The 26,158-nt window shown below is 32.0% G+C and overlaps 2 protein-coding genes across 5 annotated transcripts in view; one reads left to right on the top strand and one right to left on the bottom strand.

Annotated features, from left to right (window-relative positions):
- The first annotated feature begins 580 nt into the window (after positions 1-580).
- LOC132944868 (cationic amino acid transporter 2-like) lies at positions 581-19,742 on the top strand. 3 transcript variants are annotated; one of them, XM_061014393.1, is made up of 15 exons: positions 581-1,093; positions 1,225-1,346; positions 5,628-5,835; positions 10,033-10,161; positions 10,475-10,630; positions 12,949-13,053; positions 13,135-13,290; positions 13,377-13,501; positions 15,083-15,180; positions 15,274-15,413; positions 15,518-15,620; positions 15,688-15,830; positions 16,661-16,827; positions 17,035-17,143; positions 18,906-19,742. In XM_061014393.1, the coding sequence occupies exons 2-15, from the start codon at positions 1,323-1,325 to the stop codon at positions 19,025-19,027; spliced, it is 1,785 nt and encodes a 594-aa protein (XP_060870376.1). In that variant the 5' UTR covers positions 581-1,093; positions 1,225-1,322; the 3' UTR covers positions 19,028-19,742. The 3 variants fall into 3 exon arrangements, with proteins under 3 accessions (XP_060870376.1, XP_060870375.1, XP_060870377.1); XM_061014392.1 differs by having other exon boundaries at positions 581-1,089; XM_061014394.1 differs by lacking the exon at positions 581-1,093 and adding an exon at positions 5,328-5,487 and having other exon boundaries at positions 1,147-1,346.
- A 1,131-nt stretch (positions 19,743-20,873) lies between these two features.
- LOC132944922 (fibroblast growth factor receptor homolog 1-like) overlaps positions 20,874-26,158 on the bottom strand; it is a 40,826-nt gene continuing 35,541 nt past the window's right edge. Inside the window, exons 10-17 of one of the 2 annotated variants that reach the window (XM_061014478.1) lie at positions 25,774-25,958; positions 25,380-25,518; positions 25,054-25,295; positions 24,730-24,961; positions 24,337-24,635; positions 23,940-24,133; positions 23,368-23,508; positions 20,874-22,451 (exon numbers count right to left, since the gene is read on the bottom strand). In XM_061014478.1, coding sequence (XP_060870461.1) covers positions 22,253-22,451; positions 23,368-23,508; positions 23,940-24,133; positions 24,337-24,635; positions 24,730-24,961; positions 25,054-25,295; positions 25,380-25,518; positions 25,774-25,958 — 1,631 coding nt within the window. In that variant the 3' untranslated portion in view covers positions 20,874-22,252. The remainder of the gene's footprint in view (positions 22,452-23,367; positions 23,509-23,939; positions 24,134-24,336; positions 24,636-24,729; positions 24,962-25,053; positions 25,296-25,379; positions 25,519-25,773; positions 25,959-26,158) is intronic. The other variant, XM_061014477.1, reaches the window with a different exon arrangement.

The following is a 26,158-nucleotide window of genomic DNA, read 5'->3' on the forward strand; positions in this document are numbered from 1 at the left end:
TTTTAACAGCCTGTTACTGTAAGCGATAATTACCTACTAGCAATAAGGGTGAGCATTAGGGGGTGCAAGGAGGTGACATGTCACCCCCCCCCCCCCCTAGACAAATGTGAAATGATTGTTATCATGGAAATTATAAAATAATAAACTATTTTTACTGATGATATTATAATACATGACACATTACATAAGTATTATCGCTTATATATGTTGTGTGTTTATTTTCTATTATTTAATAAAATCAAATTGGTTGGTTCTTAGTTATTTTTTTATAATATTGTCACCGCCCTATAGGTTCTAATTGATGAACGCTCTTGGCTACTAGGTAGTACTAATGCCTAATAGTAAAATAAACTACTTCAATCACAATTATAATATCATAAAATATTCTTAGTAATACTATAGGCTGACAGACCATCATTCCTCAGAAACTTTTTCGTATACCTACAGTGATATTATATCAATGAATTTAAATTTAACACATCCATTACAGTGATTTCTCTAGACACTTAATGTACTTACAGCAACTCGTTACACCTTTTTTCTTTTTAATTCATCAGATCAGACACGTGGAATCCGCGAACTAAACTGCACGTCTGCACACACATGTATATCCTATTATCTTAGATGCAAAAAAAAAACAAAAAAAAGTTTTCGAGGCCATATAGACGGAAACGGCGGTGGTAGTAAATTTGACAATACGAAAATTACCGAACGTTCTTCGTGGCAGCGATAACTTCTTCCACGGCTATTACCTGTACCACGGTCATTATTATTATAATTGTAGGTAGTATTATTTTCCCTCTTTTTCCGGTGGGCCGTTCAAATGATATTATTATCCGCTCGAAGAACGCGCGCAGACACTGCTCGAGTTTCGTCGGCAGCACGTCCATTCGCCAAATATAATATTTATTTACTTTAGTACAGTTCGCGCATCATAACCGATAGTATTGAAACCTCGTACAATCCGCATGTGATATCGTCGTCATTAAAATTATTTAGACGCTATACTGCTGCTGCTGCTGTCGACGTTTTTAAATCTATTGGTGTGCTTACATATTATACAACAAAACGTACCTACGCGATCGACACGTAGGTATAACTATTTGTTATTGCGGTTTGAACGGACCGCATTGTGTACTATTTTTCGTTTTTTTTTTCATATTTAAATAATTACATTTAAATATATGTATATGTTAATATATGCCATCTAATATGTACGTATAGATACGCGATAAAATTTAAATCGGCTTTACCCGATTTTCCGTCTCGGCAGTCGCACCGCATACGAACCACACGTGTTGTACTGGTATTACAATACTATTATGGACAGTCCTTGGTACAAATCGGTAAGTCATTCTTTTTCGTGACAATATGTCATCCGAACATAATCGATTTTAATCTATGACAAGTGGCACTAATAATGACCAAAGTTGTAAATGTGAATACAAATAATTTTGAATTAGGAACATAATAATTATATATCATATTATGTATATTATATTTAACTGACTAGATAGTATAATAGTGTATACACAAACAATGTATACCTATTCAAAGACAATATGCGTATTTTATACTTCGTTATTGAGATTGAAATTCTTACAAATGTGGAACTTCAAGTTCACAGAATTTTTTTTTTATAAAGGCTTCAAAAACTATTATAGGTCATTAGTCTGCGGTTGTGTTAAAGTTATTATTAATGGTTTTAGATTCTGAGTGGAAAGATGAATGTATTAATTTTACAATGATGTATTTTTATTTTTATTTTTTGTGTGTCTGTCATCACATTTTAGGACACTAAAAATGCTTGGATTTTCTTCAACAGTAACTTTTCTGATAGGAAAGTGAATCTAGTTGGTACTTTGGGGGGTCAAAAGTAAAAATGTCCTAGTAGTGAAAGCGACGTGAAAAATAAAAGAAAAATTAAGGAAAAACGGGAATTTTTACGCTAAATCGGTTTTCGAGAAAATCGATTTTGGTTTTTGGTGGAACTCTAAAACAAATGACTATATGGACATGAAATTTTAACTGAATGTTTATAATTGCATTTCCTATACACCATAACATTTTCCAAATATTTTGACTTATTTTGAGCTGTTTACGGACATTGTCAGTTTTCAATTTTTTTAGTTTTTTTTTCTATAAATATCAATAAAATTTTATCTGTTGAGTAAAAAAGCTTGAAAATTTAATAGAATAGGCTCCTAGGTTATTGTTTCAAAGGCAGATGAAAAAATTTAAAAATCCTTAGTCACAGTTTTTATTTATAAGCATTTAAAGTTCTTGACAAAATACGGAAAAATCATGAAAATTAGCAAATTATTTTGAGTTGAGAATTCATAAAAATTTTTCTTTTTAAATCTAAGATTTGAAAATGTAATACAAGATTATCCATAAGTTTGTCTACCTTTATCAAAAAAAAAAAAAATGTGTCTACAAGAAAGTAAAATTAAATTTTTATGAGCGTTTGAACTTCATATTTTTACAACATTTGATATTCACTCGATATTTCATGTAACGATTTTTTTATTTTGTTGTAATTGAAAAACTTATGACTGTAGATACTTGAAAATTTCACTGAATGTTTTTATTAGCATTTTCTATAGACGATAACATTTTGAAAATAATTTGACTCTTTTTGAGCTGTTTACGGACATTGACAGTTTTCAATTTTTTAGTTTTTTTTTCTATAAATATCAATAAAATTTTATTTGTTGGTTAAATAAGCGTGAAAATTTAATATAAGGCTCCTGATATATCGTTCTAATAGCAGTTGAAAAATATTAAAAATACATAGGCACACATTTTTTTATAAGCATTTAACGTTCGAATTTTGGCAAAATTTATAATTTGATAATTATTTTGTAGTTAAAAATGTATAAAATGTTTAACTTTTATGGCTTAGGATTGAAAATTTAAAACAAGGCTCCACGTAAATAGGTTATATATAAATTACTTTATTCACAATAATATCATCAAATATACTTGGTAATATCATATAGGCTGACTGACCGTTTTCGCTCAGAATCGTTTTTCTTATGCAATGATATTATATCATTGAATTCAAATTTAACACCATCCATTACAGTGACCCACTTGTCACCTACTGTACAGCAGAGTGACATCCACTTGCCCACCTTTTTTTTAGTTGTAATTGGTGATTGATGGCTAAGAGATAAGTAGTTCATACAATTTTATGTATTTGCATTTTTTTTTTTTTTGTTAGTTGTATAGTTTTATCTTATAATAATAATATTACATTTTTGTGTCGATGCCAATGGATTTGATGAAGCTATAGATCAAGTGTGTGTTGTGTTCTCCTAGTGCTCCCTCCGTCGCTGAAGGTTGGTTAAGGATGTTTTTTGCTCTAACGAATATGGAACAAATCTAAAACTTTCACGGAATATTGTTTACTAGTGAAATAATAAATAAAACTGTTCAATATTTTTAAAAATTTTACTTTTATGAACTACGATGAAATTTAATTTTTTTAAATTTGTCAATTGCACATGATTGATACTCCAGGTAAAACATTTGGTTGGTCGTTAGCACAACGCTTGTTTAACAGTATATAAGGTAGTACGTACGTCTAAACAACCGGATAATACACCGATAACATAGGTAATAAAACATTTTCATAATTATATCAAATTCAAAAAGAATTGTATTCTTTATTTCAGTTTGCATCCTAATAATTATTTAATTAGAGTACTAATGGGAGAAAAGCCCTCCCAATCGTGCTAATGGATAAACGTTAAGATAACAATCGTATTATTAGAATCAAGTCAATACTCTGCCCATAATATGTATGCTTCTTTCTAGTGCTTCTTGAATGTTAAAACGTGATTTATAAAGTTGTTCCTATTGTTTTATTTCAGTTATTAGATTTTTTCAATTTAGTTATTGCTCTCTATCTGAGTGCAGAAGTTAACATAATATTTTCAGAAGTGTGATATCGGAAAAAGAAAAAAGCGTAGTGCGTTGTCCGTTGACGATTGAAGTGCGCGATCATAAATCGAGTGTTTCGGAAACGAGTTCCGGTTCGGTTCGTAGTAGAGTTCGGTAGTTAAATTTGTAACTCGATTGTTTGAATTCGAAAGTCGTTAATTCTTTAAAAAGAAAAAAGATTTGATAAAAAAACTGATTACGTTCACTGAATACGTCCGATTGCTACGATCTGCTTAAGGCGCGAGTCCAGAAAAATAATGAACATGGCATGCAATATTTTCATTTATGTATTATTGTTTTTTTTTAATTATTACACATAAATGTTGTAAGCGTTATGTTATTAATGTAAAATCATTAATAAATTGTTAAAGTATTAAAAATTGTATTATTTTATGAAATGTTTAAATAATATTAGTTGTGCTTAGTTGAAAATTTTTTTTGGTAAAAAAGTAAAACTGTAACTGTTGAGGAAAACAGTCCTAAGCAGGAAGGCCGAGTGTAAACTCCCCCAGATGATGTGGCGTGTGGCTGTCGCTGTCTGGAGAAGTTACTAACGAGCTGTTAGTATTCGCAGAGCAAGTGAAGCGAGCGGGGGCCTGTGCTCTTCTTGAATGTTAAAAAGTGATTAATTAAGTTGTTCCTATTGTTTAAATCAGTTGTTAGTTCTTTTCAATTTAGTTGTTGCTCCTATCTGAGTGGAGAATAGTTAACAATTCTAAAATTTAAAATTTTTTACAATAATTTTTTATTTTAGTCAATATTTCAAATTAGTTGTATAATAAAATTACTTTGTTTATCATTCTTATCTACTAAATTTGAATGCGAATTACCTGAAAATCATTTTATACGGCCATACGGCTTGCAACGAAATGAAAAAACGTGGCTTCTATGAACATAGTATGTCTTGCACCACGTAGGTTAAAATTTTATAGGGGAATAGAAGAAAAATAATATGGACTCGCGTCTTGTAACGCCTTATTTATTGTGCCTGAAAAGGTGGGGCATGGGGGAAAATAATACATTACGAAATGACGACAACTGAGTTCTTGAGCTGTTGAGGAAGATTTGTTGAACGTGGGTGGGCTTCGCCCAGCCATGGGCCCGTGTTGTAGCATTAGTACATCATGGCGGTGGACAACACGGCGTTAAACAAAACAGAGCCCAGAAAATGCCCAGACGGCAGGAATGTCCACGAAGTAGGCGTGACAGTATTCGGGGACGTGACTCAGCGTACGTTGTTGTGGTGAGAGGTCGAAAAAGTAAGTGTCGAGTCGCCGGCAACGATGGCCAGACCATGGTCGGTCGTTGAGAAGATTGTTCGGTGGTGAGGGAGATCAGTGTCGTCACGTCGGGAACTTTAATACATTACTTAACTTTAGGGAAGCACGTTGGCCTGACGCGGCACGTCAGCTCGCCAGCTAACGAGACGACAATCACTGCCAGTTGAAGGGATCAGGAGGAGGAGTGATAACGTAACACTGTAGTTGACGTACTAAGAATTTCTCGTCATAACATAATAATATGGATGGTAAAAATAATGTAAGCTATAATAATAATCTATGTAATTTGGGGAGTATGTTATGACTAAAATTTTAATAAAAAGACTCAACATTCTGTGACGTAACAAATTAACGCGTTATATCAAGTCTGATACCTTATTGATATTATGTGTTCAACAGACGGGTTCGTTGACGTGGGCGTTGACGAGGAAAAAGGCAGATGTACCAAGCAAAGAAAAGATCAACCAGGTATTGACCTTATTCGACTTGATTGCATTGGGCACCGGATGGGGTGTCTACGTGTTGGTCGGAGCAGTGGCCAATTCAATCGCCGGCCCATCCGCAGTCCTGTCCTTCGTCATCACCGCTGTGGTGTCAGCGTTTTCCGGTGAGGACATGTCCGATTTTCATGGAATTCATTTTTAAGCTGATGACGCATAGTCAAAATATCTCGACAATCTCGTAATCGGATAATTTTACCGAGGGAGTGCGAGATTGTTCCAGGATAATAACTTACCTACTTCCCGGTATAATAAAATCATAGATAGGCATATTATGCCGGGAAGGGATTACCCCCGAAATCAGAGAACGAATAGATATCATTCTTTAAAATATCTTTTTTTTTTTTTTTAAATAAAATTTATTTACAATCTATATTTAATATAATACAATAAGTAAATTTGAGTAATAGAATTTTTGACATGAGTTCACATGATAAGAGAAAAATATCCATTGATATTACTCTTCAGTTAATACTAGGTATAACGGAAAAATGAATACATTAAGAGAAATGAAAAAGAAATAAAAGTAAAACTAGGTAATAATCAGAGTTCAAGTTTAAACCGATGTTGGACCTTAGGATAAGAGGTCTCTGGACCATTTTCTTTTTAATCTACGGGTTGTATCGGATAGCTCGATAGTGGATAGATTGGCGATGAGGGGGTTTGGGTGAAGATGTAGTTTTTTGTGAAATCGTTTATATAATTTTGAGGCTTGGTCGGAAATGGGTGATATGTTAAGGTCATTATGGAGAGTTAAATTACTTACATACCAGGGGGCATTGGTTATTGTTCTGAGGGATATTGATTGGAATGCTTGTAGATTTTTTAAGTTGGAATTTTTGGCAGCTCCCCATAAGTGGATTCCATAGGTAGCTATAGGATTGAGGAGAAGCTTATAAATTAGCATTTTTTTCTGATTTGGTAAGTTGGATTTTAATAGGGGACGCAGTTGATGTAGTCTGTGATTTAATAGTTTTCTTTTTGTTTTGATGTGAGTTGACCATGTGAGACGTCTATCCAGATGCATCCCAAGATATTTTACTGTTGGTTCAGTCGGTATTTGTCTGTCATTGATGTAGATTGGAGGGCAGTCATGGGGGCGTAAAGCAAAAGTGATGTGAGATGATTTTGTTTCGTTTATTTTAATTCTCCACTTTAGAAACCACCCTTGGAGTTGGTTAAGGTGGGTTTGTAGTAGGAGTGATGCGGTTTCAGGGTTTGTATCGGAGGCGATAATACCAGTATCATCTGCGAAGGTTCCAAAGGTAGTGTTAATGTTGTGTGGGATGTCTGAGGTGTATATGTTGTAGAGGGTTGTAGCAAGGATGCTTCCTTGGGGAACTCCAGCGTTAATTGTATGGTATTCAGAAAAAGCATTGTCACATGAGACTCTGAAATGTCTATTGTATAGGAAGGATTGAATGATTAGGTAGTAAGGGGTTGGTAAGAATCTGAGTTTGTATAGTAATCCGAGGTGCCAGACACGGTCAAACGCTTGAGCCACGTCTAGGAATACCCCTGAACAGTAATGTTTTTTTTCCAAGGCTGATGCTATGACATCGACGAATCGGTGTAGTTGGTGCGTGGTCGAGTGTTTGTACTTGAACGGGTATATTCGTTTAAGGATGATTTTTTCCAGAATTTTGGAGAAGGTTGGTAGAAGGCTAATAGGGCGATATGATGTGTAGCATGTAGGGGGTTTGTTTGGTTTTAGAATTGGGATTATATTTGATTTTTTCCAATAAGAGGGGAAATATGAGAGTCTCAGTGAAGCGTTGTAAATATGAGTTAAGAGTAGTATAGCTTTTTTGGGTAGGTTTTTCAGGATACGATTGGTTATGAGGTCATGGTCAGGAGCTTTTTTCGGAAGGTAGTTTATTAATAATAAAGGTTATCTCTGATGGAGTTGTGTGTTTGGCTGGAAAGGACATCGGTAGTGGTTGGTTTAGTATATTTTCTATAGTTAGGGAGTGTTCGTTATCGTTTATATCGTTGTGTGGTTTGAAATTGTCCTCTAGGTATGTACTTATCAGGTTGGCTTTATCAATATTGGTTATGGCTAGAGAATTATCACTATTTCTTAATGGAGGCATAATTTGACGGTGATTTAATATTTTTTTAGTACTTTTCCAGATAGAGTTTTTATTGTTTGAGAGAGATTCAATATATGACTGATATTTGTCTGAGTTGTATTTTTTTAGAATGTTTTTGAGGGAATTAGATAATTGGTTAAGTGTTTTTTTGTCACTCGGCATTCTAGTTCTTTGCCATCGGTTACGGGCTTGTCTTTTTTCTGAGAGGAGTTGTTGAATGTGGTGGGGGAGGTTAATTTTATCTGGCTTAGCGGTGGAAGGTTCTGGAGATGAGTCTAATGCTGCTTTTTGGATTAATTTTGTGAATGAATCAATTGCATTATCAATTTCTATGCTGGATTTGAGAGATATAGATAGGTTAATTTTTGTTTCCAGTGTATGTTGGAATTCATTCCAGTTTGTTGGGCCAGGTGTTAGAGTGGGAATTTTTTTCAATGAGATTGATTTAGAGTTTATTGTTAGAAGTATTGGAGAGTGGTCAGATGAGAGAATATTTGAGTTTTCAATATGGGATTGGATATGGTTAGGTAAGTTGGTAATAAAAAAGTCCAGTAAATCTGGATTTTTGTTTGGATCTGTTGGCCAATAGGTTGGAGATAGGGGGGATATCCATTTAGTTTTTTTGTCAATAATTATTTTATGTAAGGTTCTACCTCTTTTATTAGTTGTGATTGACCCCCATAAAGGGTGTTTGGCATTGAAGTCACCACCCATTATGTATGTATTTGTAAACGAATCGATTAATGTTGAGAATTCCTGGTAGGTTAACCTTCACTTGGGTTGTGAATAAACTGAGGCTATTGTAACAGGAATGTGGTTCATGATTATAGAGATGTTAGTTGATTGAAGGCAATCAGATTGGTGTTGAGGAAGGATAGAGTGAGTAATATTTGATTTTATTAGTATAGCTGTACCTGCGTGAGCTGTTCCATCAGGATGGTTAGATACGTAGGTAGTATATCCAGGGACGGTGAAGATTTTATTATTTGTTAGGTGTGTTTCAGTTATGAGTGTTATACTTATATTTTTTTCCTTTAATGATATTTGTAGTTCATTTTTATGTTTGATCAGGCCATTTGCATTCCAGAGGAGTATACAAAGTGGTTGGGATAGGTTGGGTGTATTATTCATTTGGTAAGGATTAACTTGTTAATAACCGTAGTTAGTAGGGCGATTAAGGGGTTAATTAGGGATTTAAGTTCGTCTAAGAAAGAGACCATTTTTTGTGATATGTGATTGTCAACGGTGTGGGGTTGTTCATCGGGTGGGGTATTTTTTGTAATTTGGGCGTAAGATTTTGAATGGTTTATATTACTTGAACTAGGATTTTGCTTGGTGACATTATGCACAGATGTGTTGTTCACAGGTGCTGTAGAATTGTTGTGGTTGGTTGTTGATTGATGAGTTTTTTTGTTGATGTATTGCGTGTTTGATCGCTGGAGTTCTTTGTACTTAGGGCATCCTCTATAGTTGGCCGTGTGTTCTCCTCCGCAGAGAGCGCATATTGGTGGTTGATCTTGAGATTTTGTACAGTTTTCACTTAATCTCAAAATATCTACCCATATAATTATATACCCATCTTATACCGATTATAGGTATTGTAGTTTCCAAATACCTATATATAAACTAAAACCATACTCTCTTGAACTCTCATATTTGTATTTTTAAGATAGAATTACTTAATTTCGAGTACTGTACAATGTTATGCATGATTTTACCTCATCTGCCCGAGTAACCAATTGTAACTATTTATATACAAAATAATTACCAATTTCTACTAATAATTATGTCTTCTACTATTACTATTATAATCTGTATAATGTAACCAATGATAAGTAACCGTTTATAAACAAAAATCTTTTTTCGATTTCCAACATAAATCTTTAAATATTTGTGTGATTATCTCTTCCGGACAACTTTTCCAAATGTTTCTTTCCATATAAGAACCTCATTTGAAGTATTTTGAACATTTTAGAAAAATAATGAGCCATGTGGGTCCAGCCATTCTTGAGTAATGTAGTTGCTACCAACGGACAGCATTTCATTTTTATTAAAATTGCCGTGTTATAAAATATATTATAATTATAATGGACCTCAAACCTTATACAATTTTTTTTCTTAAAAAACGCATAAAATAACAATGAGTTCACTGTTTTGTGATAAAAAAAATCAAATTAACGGCCAATATAATATTTATACGAACTTTACTAGGACTTTTTTATGCTGAGTTAGCTGGCCGAGTACCCAAAGCTAGATCTGCGTACATCTACAGTTACGTGGCAGTTGGTGAGTTCATTGCGTTTGTCATCGGCTGGATTCAAATCATCGAATATCTCATTGGTAATATGAATGTATCAATCGTCCTTATAGTATAGCCATGATATCTTGCAATGTATATTTTAAGTTCATAATAATCTATTTTTCTCTGTTGTGCGTACCAACAACTTTATATAAAAAAAAAAACGTGAAAAATTATATTTGTATACACATGACGTAGATCGACCAGTAGGATGGAACAAATTACATACAAATGAGCATTGTTTAATGTTCACGCGATCAACGCCGAATTTTTTCTAACGCAATAATATTATTATATCGTTTTTTGACCACGTCACAGCCACGTTTATTATCAGTTTTTATTGGTCATTTGCAGGAACCGCCAGCTCGGCCAAGGCCATGACCAATTACTGCGATTCTTTGCTGGGAAATCCGCAGAAAAGATATATGACAGAATATTTTCCCATACACATCAGCTTCTTGGGAAGTTATCCCGATTTTGCGTCATTCGTGGTGATCGTCATCATCGCGCGTAAGTGTTAATATATTTGCATACAATATACGTAGATATCGGTAAGGTTTATATACACTCAATGATATTTTAAGTGCGTATAATATTGAGTGCTCAAAATTAATATTAATAAAAATAAAAATAAATCAAATGAAAATATTTATATTTTAGTGAAAAAAAATTTCCTAAGTAAAAGTACCTTCGATTTACTAAATAGTTACATAACATAAAATCCATCTCGGTGACGAAAGAGAAAACACAATATTATAATGACGTTTGAACTACGTTTGATTTATACGAACGTGGTTCAACCTTGGTTCAAACTATTCTCTAAACTACCCTTATAATTCCAAGAACAATTGGAATTAAATTAATGTGTACACTGCGTTTTTACACACTAAACTGTGTACGCCATATTATTACACATTAAATAATGTAGCATTTCCTTGGAACCCCCACTTCCAAATTGGATTCAAATCCAATTTGGATTCAAAACAAGGGTTTTCGTTTGTGCAGGTTTGTGCTCGAATTTCATCGTTTCAGGAGTTAGAAGGGATAACAATTGGGGCTTCCAACAAAACGTTTGTTGCCAATCAAAATTTTGGAATTCCAAATGAACCATGTTTTAATAGTTTGTTACTGATATTCTGTACCATTTTATCGACATTAGTACTCTACTACTTCCGAAGTTATCCTTAAACTTAATTAAGGGGTTGTAAAGACATGCCGATACCCCTTTAACGAAATGAGTTCAAATCAGTTCCACTGGTTTTGACTTCATTAATGTTTATTTGTACTCTGTGTCCTATCGTTACAGCTTTCCTCGTAAAAAAGTTATTAGCCTTTTTTACAAGGGGTTCTCTGGAATTCCATATAAGTATTTTTTTTAAGCATTAATATATTGTCTGATTTCATATTTAGTAAATGTATTTTTATAAAACAGGTTCTGGCGATACGATCACCAAAAATTTAAAGTTGATTAAAATCATAGAAAAATATTTATTTACGTTAGGTATGTAGGTGAGTTATGTAAACAATATATTATAGGTAGGTACAAAAAATACTCATCTCGAATTTTAACCAACTTCAAACTTTTGGCGATCGTATACAAACGTAACACAAACGAAAGTCCTTTTTTTGAACCAATTATTTGGAGGTGATATGCAGTCATTTCGCTAGCACTCCCCATTATTATTCCTTCTAACTCCTGAATAGTTGCAGCTCAAACGTTGATATTTGAGCACAAACCAGCACAAAAGTAGCACGAACGAAAGCCCTTGGTTTGAATAAATTATTCAGAAGTAATGTGAAATTAATAGATGCCAAGGAAATGCACCTAAAAAATTATGACGTTTCAAATTATATTTATTACAAAAAAAATTGACATTTAAAAAATTGTAAAAATTAATCAAAATTTGTTCTTAAAATTAGATTTACAAATTTGAATTTTAACCAAAAAAACATGCACCTACTTACTACAATTTCTTTTTTAGTGATAAAAAATAAAATAAAAATATCAAAATACCGTACTTGTAATGCAAGCGTCTATAAATGATATATAAAAAAATGAAAAATGTTTAAATATCGATTATAACATAAGTTATTTCCTTTGCAGATCTTTCTGTTACACCCTTAGATAACACATACAATAGATCTATGATTTAAAATCTTGAAGTCGCTTTGGTCGGCCCGTTCAGCCCCGATGTCACCAGTGAGCATGCGCAAAACCACTGTACATGCGCAAAATATTATCGCAATTATGTTACGCCGTCCTGTGCTATATTTTCCATTGCGAACGCATGCGCAATAAATTCATCGGGGCTGAACAGACCGACCAAATCGGCTTCAAGCACGGACTACGCATGATATATACGCATAGCTCTATCCAGAATGTATTATCTAAGGTTACACCAGTGTTGTGCACAGATTACTTTAAAATTATTTAGATAAGATATATCAGAGGATACGTTGAGAAAGTATCTAAATAATATTAAGAGATAATTAAATAAAAATAATCTAGATAAAAGATAAGATAAAACCTTAATTTTATTTAGATTATAAACTGATAATTATACAACTTTTAAGTTTTAAAAGACTTTATAAAATAAATCTTAATGTGTATACACAGTACACATATTTATAATCGTATAGTTAAGATTATATATTATATTATAAAAAAATACAGTATGGATTAAACTAATATATTTGAATAAAAAAACAGTAGAATGACTAACGTATATTAATATATTACATCAATGACACAAATTACTAAAGCAAAAATATGATAATCAATTTGAACAATACCTAGCTGATTGGACTGTTTTACGTTATTTTCATAGTATTGGTGGCTTGGGGTGTGCGTGAATCGTCGTTTACCAACAACATATTTACCGCATTAAATCTGATAACCGTTGGCATCGTGATCGTCACAGGGTTTTACAAAGGTTAGTGTTATAATCAAAATTCTGACCCTATCGTAGAGCGCTAATATTTTATAACAACTATGACGAAACTCGAAAATGTAGCCGATTACTCAAACTGGTCAATTCCAAAAAGCGAAATACCATCCGATGCCAAAGGCGGCGAAGGCGGATTCTTACCATTTGGATGGGTCGGCGTAACAGCGGGAGCTGCAAAATGTTTCTACGGATTTATCGGTTTTGATTCGATCGCCATGACTGGTGGGTATCACACTATCATATTTTATTACATCACAGCTAATATAATTTATAGGTATACGGTCGGTTTTTCTTATTTTTACCGACAGGCGAAGAAGCGAAAAACCCCAAAAGAGACATACCACTTGCAATCGTCGCGTCTCTGTTTCTTAGCACGATCGCTTATTGCGGCGTGGCCTCCGTTTTGACACTCATGTGCCCTTACTATTTGCAGGTATGCTTTCAAAATATTTTTATTTAGTAACTCGTAGGTACTTTTACTAAATACATTTTAGATTCTGAGTGGAACGATGAATGTATTCATTTTACAATGAAGGGGTTTTTTTTTTGAATTTTTTTGTTTCTGTCATCACGGTTTGGCGCAGAAAACTACTTCGATTTTTTTCAACGGGCGAGACCGTTTTCGACCAAAAAGGTACCCTTCCTTTTTCGGCCGATTCACTTTTCGACCAAAACAAAAAGTTTTGTAATATGATATGTAGAATAAATAATTGATATATAATTTTTGTAAAATAGAATACCCATATATTAACATTTTTTTTTTTATTACGATTATTACGATTTATTATATACGATCGGTGATCGTCGACTGTGATTGTTACTACCATAATATATAGTTATATCAGTATAATATGTAGTATGTACCTGCAAGACTGATCGTTATACGTATTGTAGAGAGTCACTATCTTTCTTAATATTATATTATACACATTACTATTAGACTTAATAATTATTGACAAAAATTGTATATTATTATGTTATTCTTTTTATAAAATATTATGCACAGTGTGACATATTAACACAAAACTAATATTAATAATATATAGGTATTCTTATATTTTATTTTACAACATTTTATGTAACTTATACTATAAATAATTTTTAAAATTATAATTGCCACAATTTTACAAAAATTATATACCAATTATTTTATTTATTTTACATATCATATTACAAAACTTTTTGTTTTGGTCGAAAAGTGAATCGGCCGAAAAGGGAAGGGTACAGTTTTGGTCGAAAAGGGAATGGACCTTTTTTAAATTTGGTCGAAAAGTCAATCGGCCGAAAATGGGAGGGTACGTTTTTGGTTGAAAACAGTTAATCCCTTTTCAACAGTATCTTGTTCGATGGGAAAGTAAATCTAGTTGGTGCATTTTAAAATTCTCAATAATTTTCAAAAACTTCGAGAAAAACAACATAAAAATTAAAATCGGTTTTTGACCATTGTCAGTTTTCAATTTTTTAGTTTTTTTTTCTATAAATATCAATTAAATTTTATTTGTTGGTAAAAAAGCGTGACAATTTAATGCAAGCTTTTGATATATTTTTACAATAGCAGTTGAAAAATATTAAAAATACATAGGCACGATTTTTTTTTATAAGCATTTAAATTTCAAATTTTGACAAAATTTATCAAATTTAAAATTTAATAATTATTTTGTAGTTCAAAATACATAACATTTTCAACTTTTATAGCTAAGAATTGAAAATTTAAAACAAGGTTTCGCGTAAATAGGTAAATTTATAAATTACTTTATTCACAATAATATCATCAAATATACTTAGTAATACCGTAGGCTGGTTTTTCTTATACAATGATATATCATTGAATCAAAATTTAACACCATATATTACAGTGACACACTTGTAACCTACTGTACAGCAGAGTCACATCCACCAACCCACTTTTTTAGATTGATTGTGTAAAAAATAATTGCGGAAAGTCGATGGTGAAAGAATACTTACGTATAGTAAACGGTGTTTCATTATGTTAATATCGACGTACCGCTTTCAGGATGCGGATGCACCATTTCTGGTCCTCTATGGAAATTTGGATATGCCGACGATAAAAATTATAGTTACAGGTGGTGCGATATTCGCATTGTGCACGAGGTACGTCCGCCTCCACGACGACGTATCACAGCGTTGTCGATATACCATCTAAATAAATAATTTTTTTTTTCATTAATTTGTACATTTATACAGTATTTTGGGAACATTATTTCCACTGCCTTGTATCTTGTACGCGATGGCAAGCGACGGTCTGCTTTTCAAGTTCTTGTCGAATATCAACGCCACAACCAAGACCCCTCTGATATCCACGGTCGTTTGCGGACTTTTCGCTGGTAATATTCCCAGGTCGCGAACACTCGTATAATCGTATTATACCGTCGAATAATCGTATTTTTTATATAACCTATAAATGTCTATATATTATTGTTATCTACAGGTACTTTGGCCGCCGTATTCAATCTTGACCAGCTCGTCGATATGGCGTCCATTGGCACACTACAGGCCTACACGATCGTTTGCATTTGCGTGTTGATATTGCGGTTAGTCCAAAAGCTGTTTTTTAATGGTGAATCGAAAATAATGTATTGTTGCATTATTCTTTAACAGGTACACCGACAACAGTCCGTCGAACCAGGACGACACAACGAAGTCGAAAGGTATCACGGTTTTCACATGGTTGAATTGGTCGAACGCAAAAGTGCCGAACTTCGACACTCAATACGTGTCAAGGGCGTTGATATTTATATATAGTATGTATATAATAAATTATTGTATTATTACGATATAATCCTATCAAAATAAGTGCACCTACTTTTTCCCGTACCTATCTAAATGCTTTCGTATGTGTGATAATAAATATTCGTGATATTACATACTCGTACTATAGATTGAACACTATAGTTCATAGATAACTAAAAATAAATTATATAAAAATTAAAATATTTTGAAAGACAAAAGTAGTTAAATAATAAAAAAAACTAGTGGTTAATTTAAAAAAACTGGGGGAGGTTTATTATAGTTTGTTGAGAATCCAACTGGAGTAAGACTCTAACACTATGAAAAGTTAACACCAAAACAGAACATTTCGACGGGAGCTTAAGTCACTACGTATTAAACTATATATTGATACATCTATTATCTGTAAATATATATAAACGTGTGACCTAACCTGTGGACACGAATGGGCAATTACCGCCAAAATAATATGTAAACAAAAATAATTGTAAATTATGAATATAATGCCGGCCAAGGCTTAAACATAAATATATAACAATGTACATTACTCGATGGAGGTATATACGCGCCTCCGCAGGGTTTACCCTACATCTTGCCCGTCGGCGGAGCTCACTGTGGGAAGGATAGTCTGGTGTATTACCCCACGATCTCCATGTCACACGGTGGAAAATCATAACAAATATGATACATTTTAATATTAATGTGGTGACTTTAGGATTGTCCCTGAATTCGTGCACACGCACAGGACAATACTTGGTAGGCGGACCGTGATATAGGTGAGGGGTGTCGGTATAGATAACAGAAATGCACAACGTTGTGTTACAATAACTGTATTTCAATATAGGTGTATGTGCGTTTGTGTTTGGATTAAGCTTGGCGAACATGAAATCACACTATGGAAACACGAAGAACGTACTCATGATAATAAATATAATATCAATTTTGGTGTTGTTGGTTACATTGTTCATGCTGAGCAGACTTCCGACAGCTGTGGAAGATCTATCGTTCAAGGTATGAGTATGTTTGATAGAAAAAATACAAACAATTATTGTAAATATAGATGAGTTTTCATATTTAGGTTTGTTAGAATTGATTTTTCTTCTAGAAAATCGTTCTATTAACACATGTCAATATAAATTATAATCGATTGAAAGTTTTCAAGTTGAAGAAATACTAAAAAAAATTAAAGTAATTCGATTTTTTTTTATTTTTTTTTAGGTACCTTTGGTTCCCATCATACCATGTTTGAGCATTGTACTAAATGTTTACCTGATGATGGAACTAGAGTACAAGACTTGGATAAGTTTCACAGTGTTGCTCATATGTGGTAAATTCATCTTATTATACCTTCATTTTTAGCCAAATATTATGTTCAATGCTGTAAAAACTTTTTTGTGCAAAACTCGTGAAAGTGCGTAATACTTATTACATGTTTTTATAGAGTCAATTTCACGTCAACCATTAAAATATTTTGATTATTGTGAATAGTTTTAGATTCTAACTACTTTTGTAACTAGTCGAATTGGGTGCTGTAGTAGGTCTCGTTGGGGATTCAATTACAAAAGCCGAATTACAATCTACCTATTTTATTACCTAAAATTTCCGAGCCGAGCTTACAATTAACCTTTTTTATTACGAAAAAGTTCCAGGCCAAGTTTACAACAAGAAAGGTAACTGCGAACACAGTTTACATTTGCCCCTTGGTACCTTAGATATTTGTTTTGTAGTTTAGGTATCATAAATTCATAACCATGAAAATAATGATTATAATTGATAGAATATGATTTTTCAAAAACTCCTTACTATATTTTTCCAAGCCTGGGCATTAACGAGTTAAAAAGTTAAAGTTAAGTTTATCTTAACTTTTTAACTTAACTAGTTACTTTTGGATATTCATTAACTTACCTATTAACTTATTAAATTTATTTTTTAATTAACGTGAAATCAACGAGTTGATTTTCATTTTACAGAATAAGTTAAGTTAATTTTTAAAAATTTTATATTTTTCCAATCACTCTGTACTTTAAAGAAACACCCTGTATAGTGATACATCAGAAAATATTTTATAATAAAAGGTTTTATATTATTATTAAATAAATTAATTATATCAAGTAACAATAAAAATATAGACATAATAATATAGTCCCATTATGACTATATGGCATTATGATTTATGGCTATACCCTTATGGGTATATTATTGTTATCGATAACCGAAGTCGCCATTTCGGGAAAAAAATATAAATCCAACAAGCCTAAAAATAAACAAAAACCAACTATCGATATTATGATTTTGTGTGATGTGGTCCTGAAATTTTACCAGTGTTCAGTTGTGAACCTTTGGTTATACACGAACGACACAAACAGTATGCAGTATGCACTTTTATAATTTATTAAAATATAATATACTATATAAAATATAATAACTATATCTATATTTATATGACTAAAATGTGTATGTTGAAATAATAAAATATTATATAATTATCCAACTATTTCAACTTATTTATTATCTTTTTCTTTAAATTATATGTTATATTTTAGTATTTTAGTAATACCTAGTACCTATCTATTTAATAAAATATTTAGTGATTATTTATTAAACACAGTAATATTCCATTTCAAACCCACACACACAAATAGTATCTGTTTTCAAGGCTTGATTAAATAATATTAATTCATTATTTTTAGGTATTTATTTACTACTTATTATATATAGGTAAGGTAACTACTGTTCTTTTTTTTGGAAATGAAAACTTCAATGAAGTTCAATAATATACTGTATAGAGTATAAACATTTTTTCTAGTCACAGTCCAAAAATTAGTTTTGGGTTTCAGGGTTTGTAAGAAAATAAAAATGCGTAAAAAAAAATTAACTTTTTTTTAACTTAATAAAAAGTTTAAAAAAATGTGTATTAACTTTTAACTTAACTGAGTTAACCTAAAATTAAATTAACTTTTAACTTATTGTTATTGGTGCATATTAACTTAACTTAACTGAGTTAAAAAAAATCATTAACTTGCCCAGCCTTGTATTTTTCTTTATTCTAAATGTTTACTTAAAATTTTACATTCTGTTAATGTTTACAGGATTATTGATATATTTGTTCTACGGCATCGGTCACAGTTTGGAAGGCAATAAGCCAAAAATTGACATAAACACAAATCAGATCAAACTGAAACAATCCAGTTTATTGTTAGGATATTTGTAAAATTACCCATTAATTTGAATTAATACCATTGGATTCCTCATCTGTTTTGAAAAATGTGTATACTTATATTAGTGACTTATATTAGTAGGTACTTAACAATATTTATATTAGTAGGTACTTAACAATATTTATATAATATTTTTTATTAACATATCCAATAGTTATTTTATTTATGTAACAGACGTATACAAATAAACAAACTTTATATTTATAATAAGCACTTTTATTAAACTTTGACATCCAGTGGCGATCGAGTCACACGATCACCACCCGGCTCTACCACTGGTGGTCAGTGGTAATCGAGTCACACGATCACCACTCACTGACCCCCTTCTGTCTTCACTTATTCCTTAAATATCAATTTTACAATCGAGGCACTATTGGTAGTATCGATATTAAGTTTAACCTAGTTACGTTATACTTACTGACTATGCTTAAAATTCTACTAATTGTTATTGTATTACATAATAATTGTTATCTTATCCTAATTTAATGGAATGCATAATTGTTTAAATGTTGTTACTTAGCTTATTGAGTATTGTATGATTTTATTTGTTTTGTTTTGGTATTTTACCTGTTACATATGAATGTTTACTTAACCTAGTTAATAGTTTTAATTATAATATTTTTTATATATTATGCATGATACAACAGAAATCATAATCAAACGTAATTGTTCAACAAATATAATTAATAAATGTCAACAATATTTATCTAATATCTAAGTTAATGTAATATAAATGTAACATATATTTTACGTTCTTATCCGATAAGAATTGTATCCATTTCAGTATTTCACGAAAAATCATTTTTACAAATCACGTTATTAATATACACAATATGGATAAGAAACACAGAAATTTAGTAGTACTCTGGTCGTTTGTGAAACTTGTGTCACAATCTTTGCATACACATAATGAAACAATAAATTTTACGTAATATTATATTGGTTATAATTAATGACCTTTAGTATGAATCCAGTAAGAATTTTTGCTACATGGAAATCACACTCGGCCACTCAAAGCAGATATTCAGATAATCGTATTACTTATGCTAAATTATGTTATTATAATAATATGACATATTAGATGAGATAAGGAAGCATCATTGTATATTATAATTTATTATATTATTGTGTATTTAATAATAACCAGCTATTCACGCTATTGTTATGAACACCACTAAGGACAATGATTTTACCTCGAACTCAGTTCGATGTTTTTGTGCCATGTCACAATAAATATAATTTTTTTACTTATACCAAACCAATAACATTGTCAAAATCAAAAATTAAAAATACATTGTTGTCTAGTATATGTAAGGTTAGGCCTTCTGTTCAATATTTCAATAATGAAATTATGTTACGCGGCGCATTTTATAGGCAATTCAGGTACACTATCAAATCGTGTGACTCGACGGTTATACATTTCCCATAGTAGGTATATTCTGTTGTTTGGGTTTTTTTTGCGAAAATGGGTTAACGGCTTATGTACATCAAATCTATTTAGTATATAACAACATTTAGCCTATATTTAATTACCAAGATTTTTTTCAGAACTTCAGAAAATAGTATCATCGTATTGTCGTCTTCCCTGATCGGAACTACCACCAGAAGCGTTCATCAAAAATTGTTTGATTTACATTCAGTTGTATTGTTTAAATCAAAATTTCGTTGGTAACTGTTACTGATCATGGTAACTAAGATTATTTATGAGATGTTACATAAAATACTTTATGAATGTAGGTAGACATGCAAATTAAATTCGTAAAAATGTAATTATGATTCTCGGACGAATAAAGAATTCCCGTTTTAAAATCTGTAACTTAAAAGTTTGTAAAATGTATATTTGTATTAAATAATAGATTATATTACATATTTTATAATAATTGTCACACAATGTTCTCATACTTATTTATTTACTTAACATATTTTAATATTATTTAGTACATATTTAAAGTGATTAGTATATAAATACTATTTTAACGATAGTATTACTGTGGCCTTACCTATTTTAAAACTAAAAAAATACTTATATGATAAAATATAAATAATTAAATATAATATATTGTAAATAAAAAATAGTTTATATATACAATCTATCTTACAATAACAACATAGGTTTATTGCATAATATTATTATACTGCTTTAATATTACTGCTATCGAAAATTACAAATAAAAAATAGACGGGTGGGAGATACAATAATTAGGCATCAATAATTAACATTTGCGAAATAATGCCGGATGGCAGGCCACCTCGTTCGACTGGTATTTTTAATAGCAGTACAAAAAAAAATTAACACATCTTGGACACCTATTTTATATACAAAAGTAAACAAATTATAAACATATAAACGGCTTAATGCTATTTACCGTTTGTGATTATTAAATTAAAATACATTTTTTGAATCTTATTTGCGTGGTTGAGAAAATACGCAATTACATTATTATACTATACAGCAGGTTGGCGGTTTATGCCTCACTTGACTAGAAGTCTCTTATGATCGAGTTCAAATTATATTTTATTTTTGTTTAATGAGTATAAATATATACACGATTAAAATATTATACATACATTAAAAAAAAAATACAATAATATAGTCGATACGTTTTACAATAAAAACAGAGTTATTTGATTATTTTTTCCAATCTGTAGAAATATTATTATGTTATTAAGTCTTGATTCCATACGATATTCAGTCTTGACGAGCCGTTCGCTATAATCGCATACCGTCCAATTCTTTTCTAATTTCCAACCGTGGCTTAAACTCAAACACAAAAACGTACGCAATAATATATAACGACAAAACAAAACTAGTATTTTACAAACAATTAAATAATTAAAATCCAGTACACAATAATGTTCGTCTTACACAAAAACCTATTTACAACATGTATTTCAAATCGGTAATTATTATTATCATTATAAATAATAATAGTATACCTACCTAACAATATATAATAATTATAATAGTGATAAGAATGAATAATGTTCTATGTACTGGTTATTATCGTTTAGGCGATAACAATGTGAAAATCCACGGGACGTCACACGTCATGTTACAATAATATAATAATACAATATAAAGTAGTCGTGGGAAAATACTGATGCGGCTCTCTGTCCCGAGATCTCCGGAAACTGTCGTCCGCCGGACCTGCGAGGGACGCACTCGGATACCACTTCCGGTACAACTAGACATCCGACGTGGGGAAACGAACGCGAAATCACATGGCGAAATTGACCAGGATGCTTTCGTCGAACGATTCCTGACTGGTGGGCGGCGTGTCCAGCTGAGGCAGCCCGAAGTCCACGTACTCCTGGTTGGCCGTCACCGACAGTATCTGATCGAGACTCTCCACCAGCTCGTCGAACATGGGCCTCTCGTTCGGATGGTAACTCCAACAATCCCGCATTATCATGTATCTGTGATGGAACACACGCGAGCGACGACCGAGTTAATAATAATCTTTAGGTAAGTACCGCAAATATTTGTATATAGTTGTAGTAATATTGTGTACACGGTACAGCGAGTCGAGGAATAACTCGACTTGAGTTACAAGTTGCTGTGACGAAATTACTTTTTAAGATGTGATTTCCTAGTTAGGTTACATTGTATTGCAACTATTTGCAGGTGACTTACCTACGTAATTTAAGTTACTTTTTTGTACCCATAGTAGAATTACTAAATTACTCATTTTTAAAAAATATATTTTAAGAACCACTTAATAATATAATATGTAAATATCTATTATATTATCATTTATCATATACCTAAGTACGATTTTCCGACATTAGGTATATCCATTTAACATTTTTGTAATAGTTATTTGACAAAAAAAAGTATGCATTTTGAAATGGAATCCTCTTTCAAATATTTTACTATTGCAAAATTAGTGTACCGACAATTCATATTGTTGATTGTCATTACACAGTTAATGTATTGACAACGTAATCATTATTGTTTTTGAACAAAACAATAAAAAGTAACTTTAATCGTAATGAAGATACTTTTTTACCACAAAAGTTATGTAACTTGATCAAATTAAAAACAGTAACTTAAGAATAATTTAATTACCAAAAAAAAAATTAATTTCCCCAAAACAGAATGTATGTGGGTATAAGGTAGGCAGAGCGGAGATGGTCCACATATCGATATTACCGTTGCAAATATTCGATACCGATATAGTTTTATATTTATTCAATTATACGTTAACCCTATAGGTTCTTGGATTGTAATTTTTATTTGATGATCTCATCAAATTGGTTAGGGAACAAATTGAATTTGAGCTAATTCAGTGGTTTAAATATTTATAATAACAGAAAGTATGTGCAAACTCACATTTCCAGGGAACAACAAGATGGTTTCTCCATACGATGTCCACTCTGTAGCAAATTGAACAACTGCTCCATGTTGGGCACGGAAGGATAAGGCGTACCTCCCAAGGTCATAATTTCCCATAACAGCACTCCGTAAGACCATCTATGTTTTTGTATATAAACGACAAAAAAAAAAATCATTACAATATGTTTACATTATCATTTATATTTTCGTCATTATCATTTATATTTTCGTCAACCATCATGTCATTAACAAAGTAAAATAGCAAATCTATAATTTTATAAATGATGTGCATAATCTTATAATGAGATATTTGTATTGTTAAAGCTAAATTTGTCAACAATTTTTAAATATATTGAAACAATTTTAGTTAAACGCTGTGGAATATTGTCGTGTTATTTCGTAAATATCTAGGTTACAGTTTTTATTTTATAACCCGAAACCCGGAATCAATGTTTTTACTTATAAAGTTTTAACAGAGTTTTGCAGGAGTAATAAAGAGTTTTATGTGTTAATGATATGACAATTCTTTATCTATGGTCATTTTTTTACCAAACGTAATTTTAACTTACACATCAGACTGATTTGTGTATATTCTGTGGAATAAAGCTTCTGGTGCCATCCATTTTACCGGGAGCCTTCCATCGGTAGTTTTTCTGTAATATTCTTGATTTTGAATGTCTCTAGCTAAGCCAAAGTCTGCAATTTTCATTACAAAGTCGTCGCTTACCAAGACATTTCTTGCTGCCAAATCTCTATGAATACACTAAATGAAAAATAGCAAAACACTTTACGTAAGATAACATTAATTAATATTATATGCAATAAACGCATTATTTAATAAGTATATTTCATGTAATTGTGTACACGCATTTTAAAAAAAATAATATTTCAAGATTTGTTTTTACTTAAACTATATAGTGTTATTTATATTTTATTATCGACTGTCGGTTAAAAAATGTGACTCACCTTTCTGGACGCCAAATACTCCATTCCTCTAGCAACTTGATACGCAAACGATACTAAATCCTTTTGCGTTAAGGTGTCTTTGAGGTTTGATCCGATAGCCGGTTCGTAGCCTGAAGATGGCCTGTGTTGTCTCAAGAAATCCCTGAGGTTACCGTGTAATGCAAATTCCACTAACACGTACAAAGGTCCGTCTTGCGTACAACAACCCAATAGATTTATGATGTTCACATGTTTACCGATCATCTTCATCATTTCCATTTCCGATACTAAATCCATCATTTCGGTATCAGTGTGACCGTCTGCAAGAACCGCAAATTAAATTAGTAAATTGAATGGCTTATATTTTAAATTTAGGAACCGGCAAATTGGACGTTTTAAAAAGATAATAATTACCTTTCAACATTTTTACCGCCACCGTGTGCATTACATTTTCACACAAAATTCCATCGGCTTCCCCGCGCAAGACCTTACCGAATGCTCCTTCGCCGAGAGTTTTACCTAGTGATAGATTGTCCCTCGAAAATTCCCAACAAGGATCGAGAGGCAGCTCGTATTCGGACATGCACGCCTGGTCAAGTTTTGTGTATTTACTTTTTTGTTTTTCGATTTTCACTACAGGCATCAACTGAAATATAAAATTAATTCGATATTATTATTTAAAAAAAAAACATGTTTGTACATAGGTAGCTACTATTGTAAGTATGAAATTCAACTCACCAATGGTTCGCTGGCATCGGCCATTTGTTGCTTTTCGATGATTATTTTCTTGGTCCATTGAGTGATCATTGCGTTTCTAGCCGATTCTCTAGCCACCAACTCCTTCAATTTTTCCCTCTTTCTTTGACTACACACCAGCATTATGACGCACACGAAAATGACCAGTACGAAGCTAATGCCCAGAGCAGCCAATTGGTACGTTTGCAATTGAAAAGCTTTGATTTTTATCGGATCTTCCAACTCTGAAATATTGTCATCGCATATTAAATCACGTTACCTGCAGTGTATATTATATTGGTAATATTTTGTTTTTCCCGATTGCTTACCGTCGACGACTTTCAAATAGGCACTAGCGTAGCTCATGCCCAGACTGTTACCGGCCACGCATGTATACCATCCTTCGTCCAAATGCGTCACGTTGGACAGTTGCAATAATTCCGGGTTCCCTTCGCTGGGAGCTCCGTTCTACAAGAGACGTGAGAGATCAGACGCGATTCATTTACACAATTATAGCGAATATGACGTGGATAATCTTATGGAAATATATTATAATATTATGTCTCAATAAGACCCGGCATAACCTAACCCGACAAAGCGAGAAAAAACCACCATTACTGCGAACGGTTGATGGTTATTACTATTTAATATATTATTATAATATAAGCGTAAAGCGTGTTAGTTAACCGAAAAGCTCAATTTTTTGTTGTTTCCCAAGCGTACCTCGACCTTCACCATTGTTGTTAAGTTTAAGTTTTCAGTATTCTCCACCGTGATTTCCCCAATATACCATCCGATGTACGGATGCAAGTCCGACAACACCTTGCACGCCAAGACACCAGAACCACCCAACACCAAAGTAAGGTTGTGAGGCGCTTCCGTAAACACCGGACGATGGTGTAACCGCTCTAAAATAATAAAAACAAAATACAGGTAAACACGCGTTAAACAATTTTGTGCACGTGACGCGTTTTTCACGATCATTATAATATAATGTAGCTTCCGTCCCCAAAAATCAAAATATGCACGCTCCGAATTGTATATAATATACAATATATTATACATTTATTTTTATGTACATAATAATGAATATAATAATAAATAAGCT

Source organism: Metopolophium dirhodum, chromosome 5 (assembly GCF_019925205.1).
Source record: "Metopolophium dirhodum isolate CAU chromosome 5, ASM1992520v1, whole genome shotgun sequence".
Taxonomy (NCBI): domain Eukaryota; kingdom Metazoa; phylum Arthropoda; class Insecta; order Hemiptera; family Aphididae; genus Metopolophium; species Metopolophium dirhodum.

Coding starts and splice junctions, on each gene's coding strand:
- LOC132944868 (XM_061014393.1), top strand. CDS start 1,323: ATGGACAGTCCTTGGTACAAATCG. Junction 13,291..13,376: donor TGATTCGATCGCCATGACTG/GTGGGTATCACA, acceptor TTTTACCGACAG/GCGAAGAAGCGAAAAACCCC. Junction 17,144..18,905: donor CACAGTGTTGCTCATATGTG/GTAAATTCATCT, acceptor TAATGTTTACAG/GATTATTGATATATTTGTTC.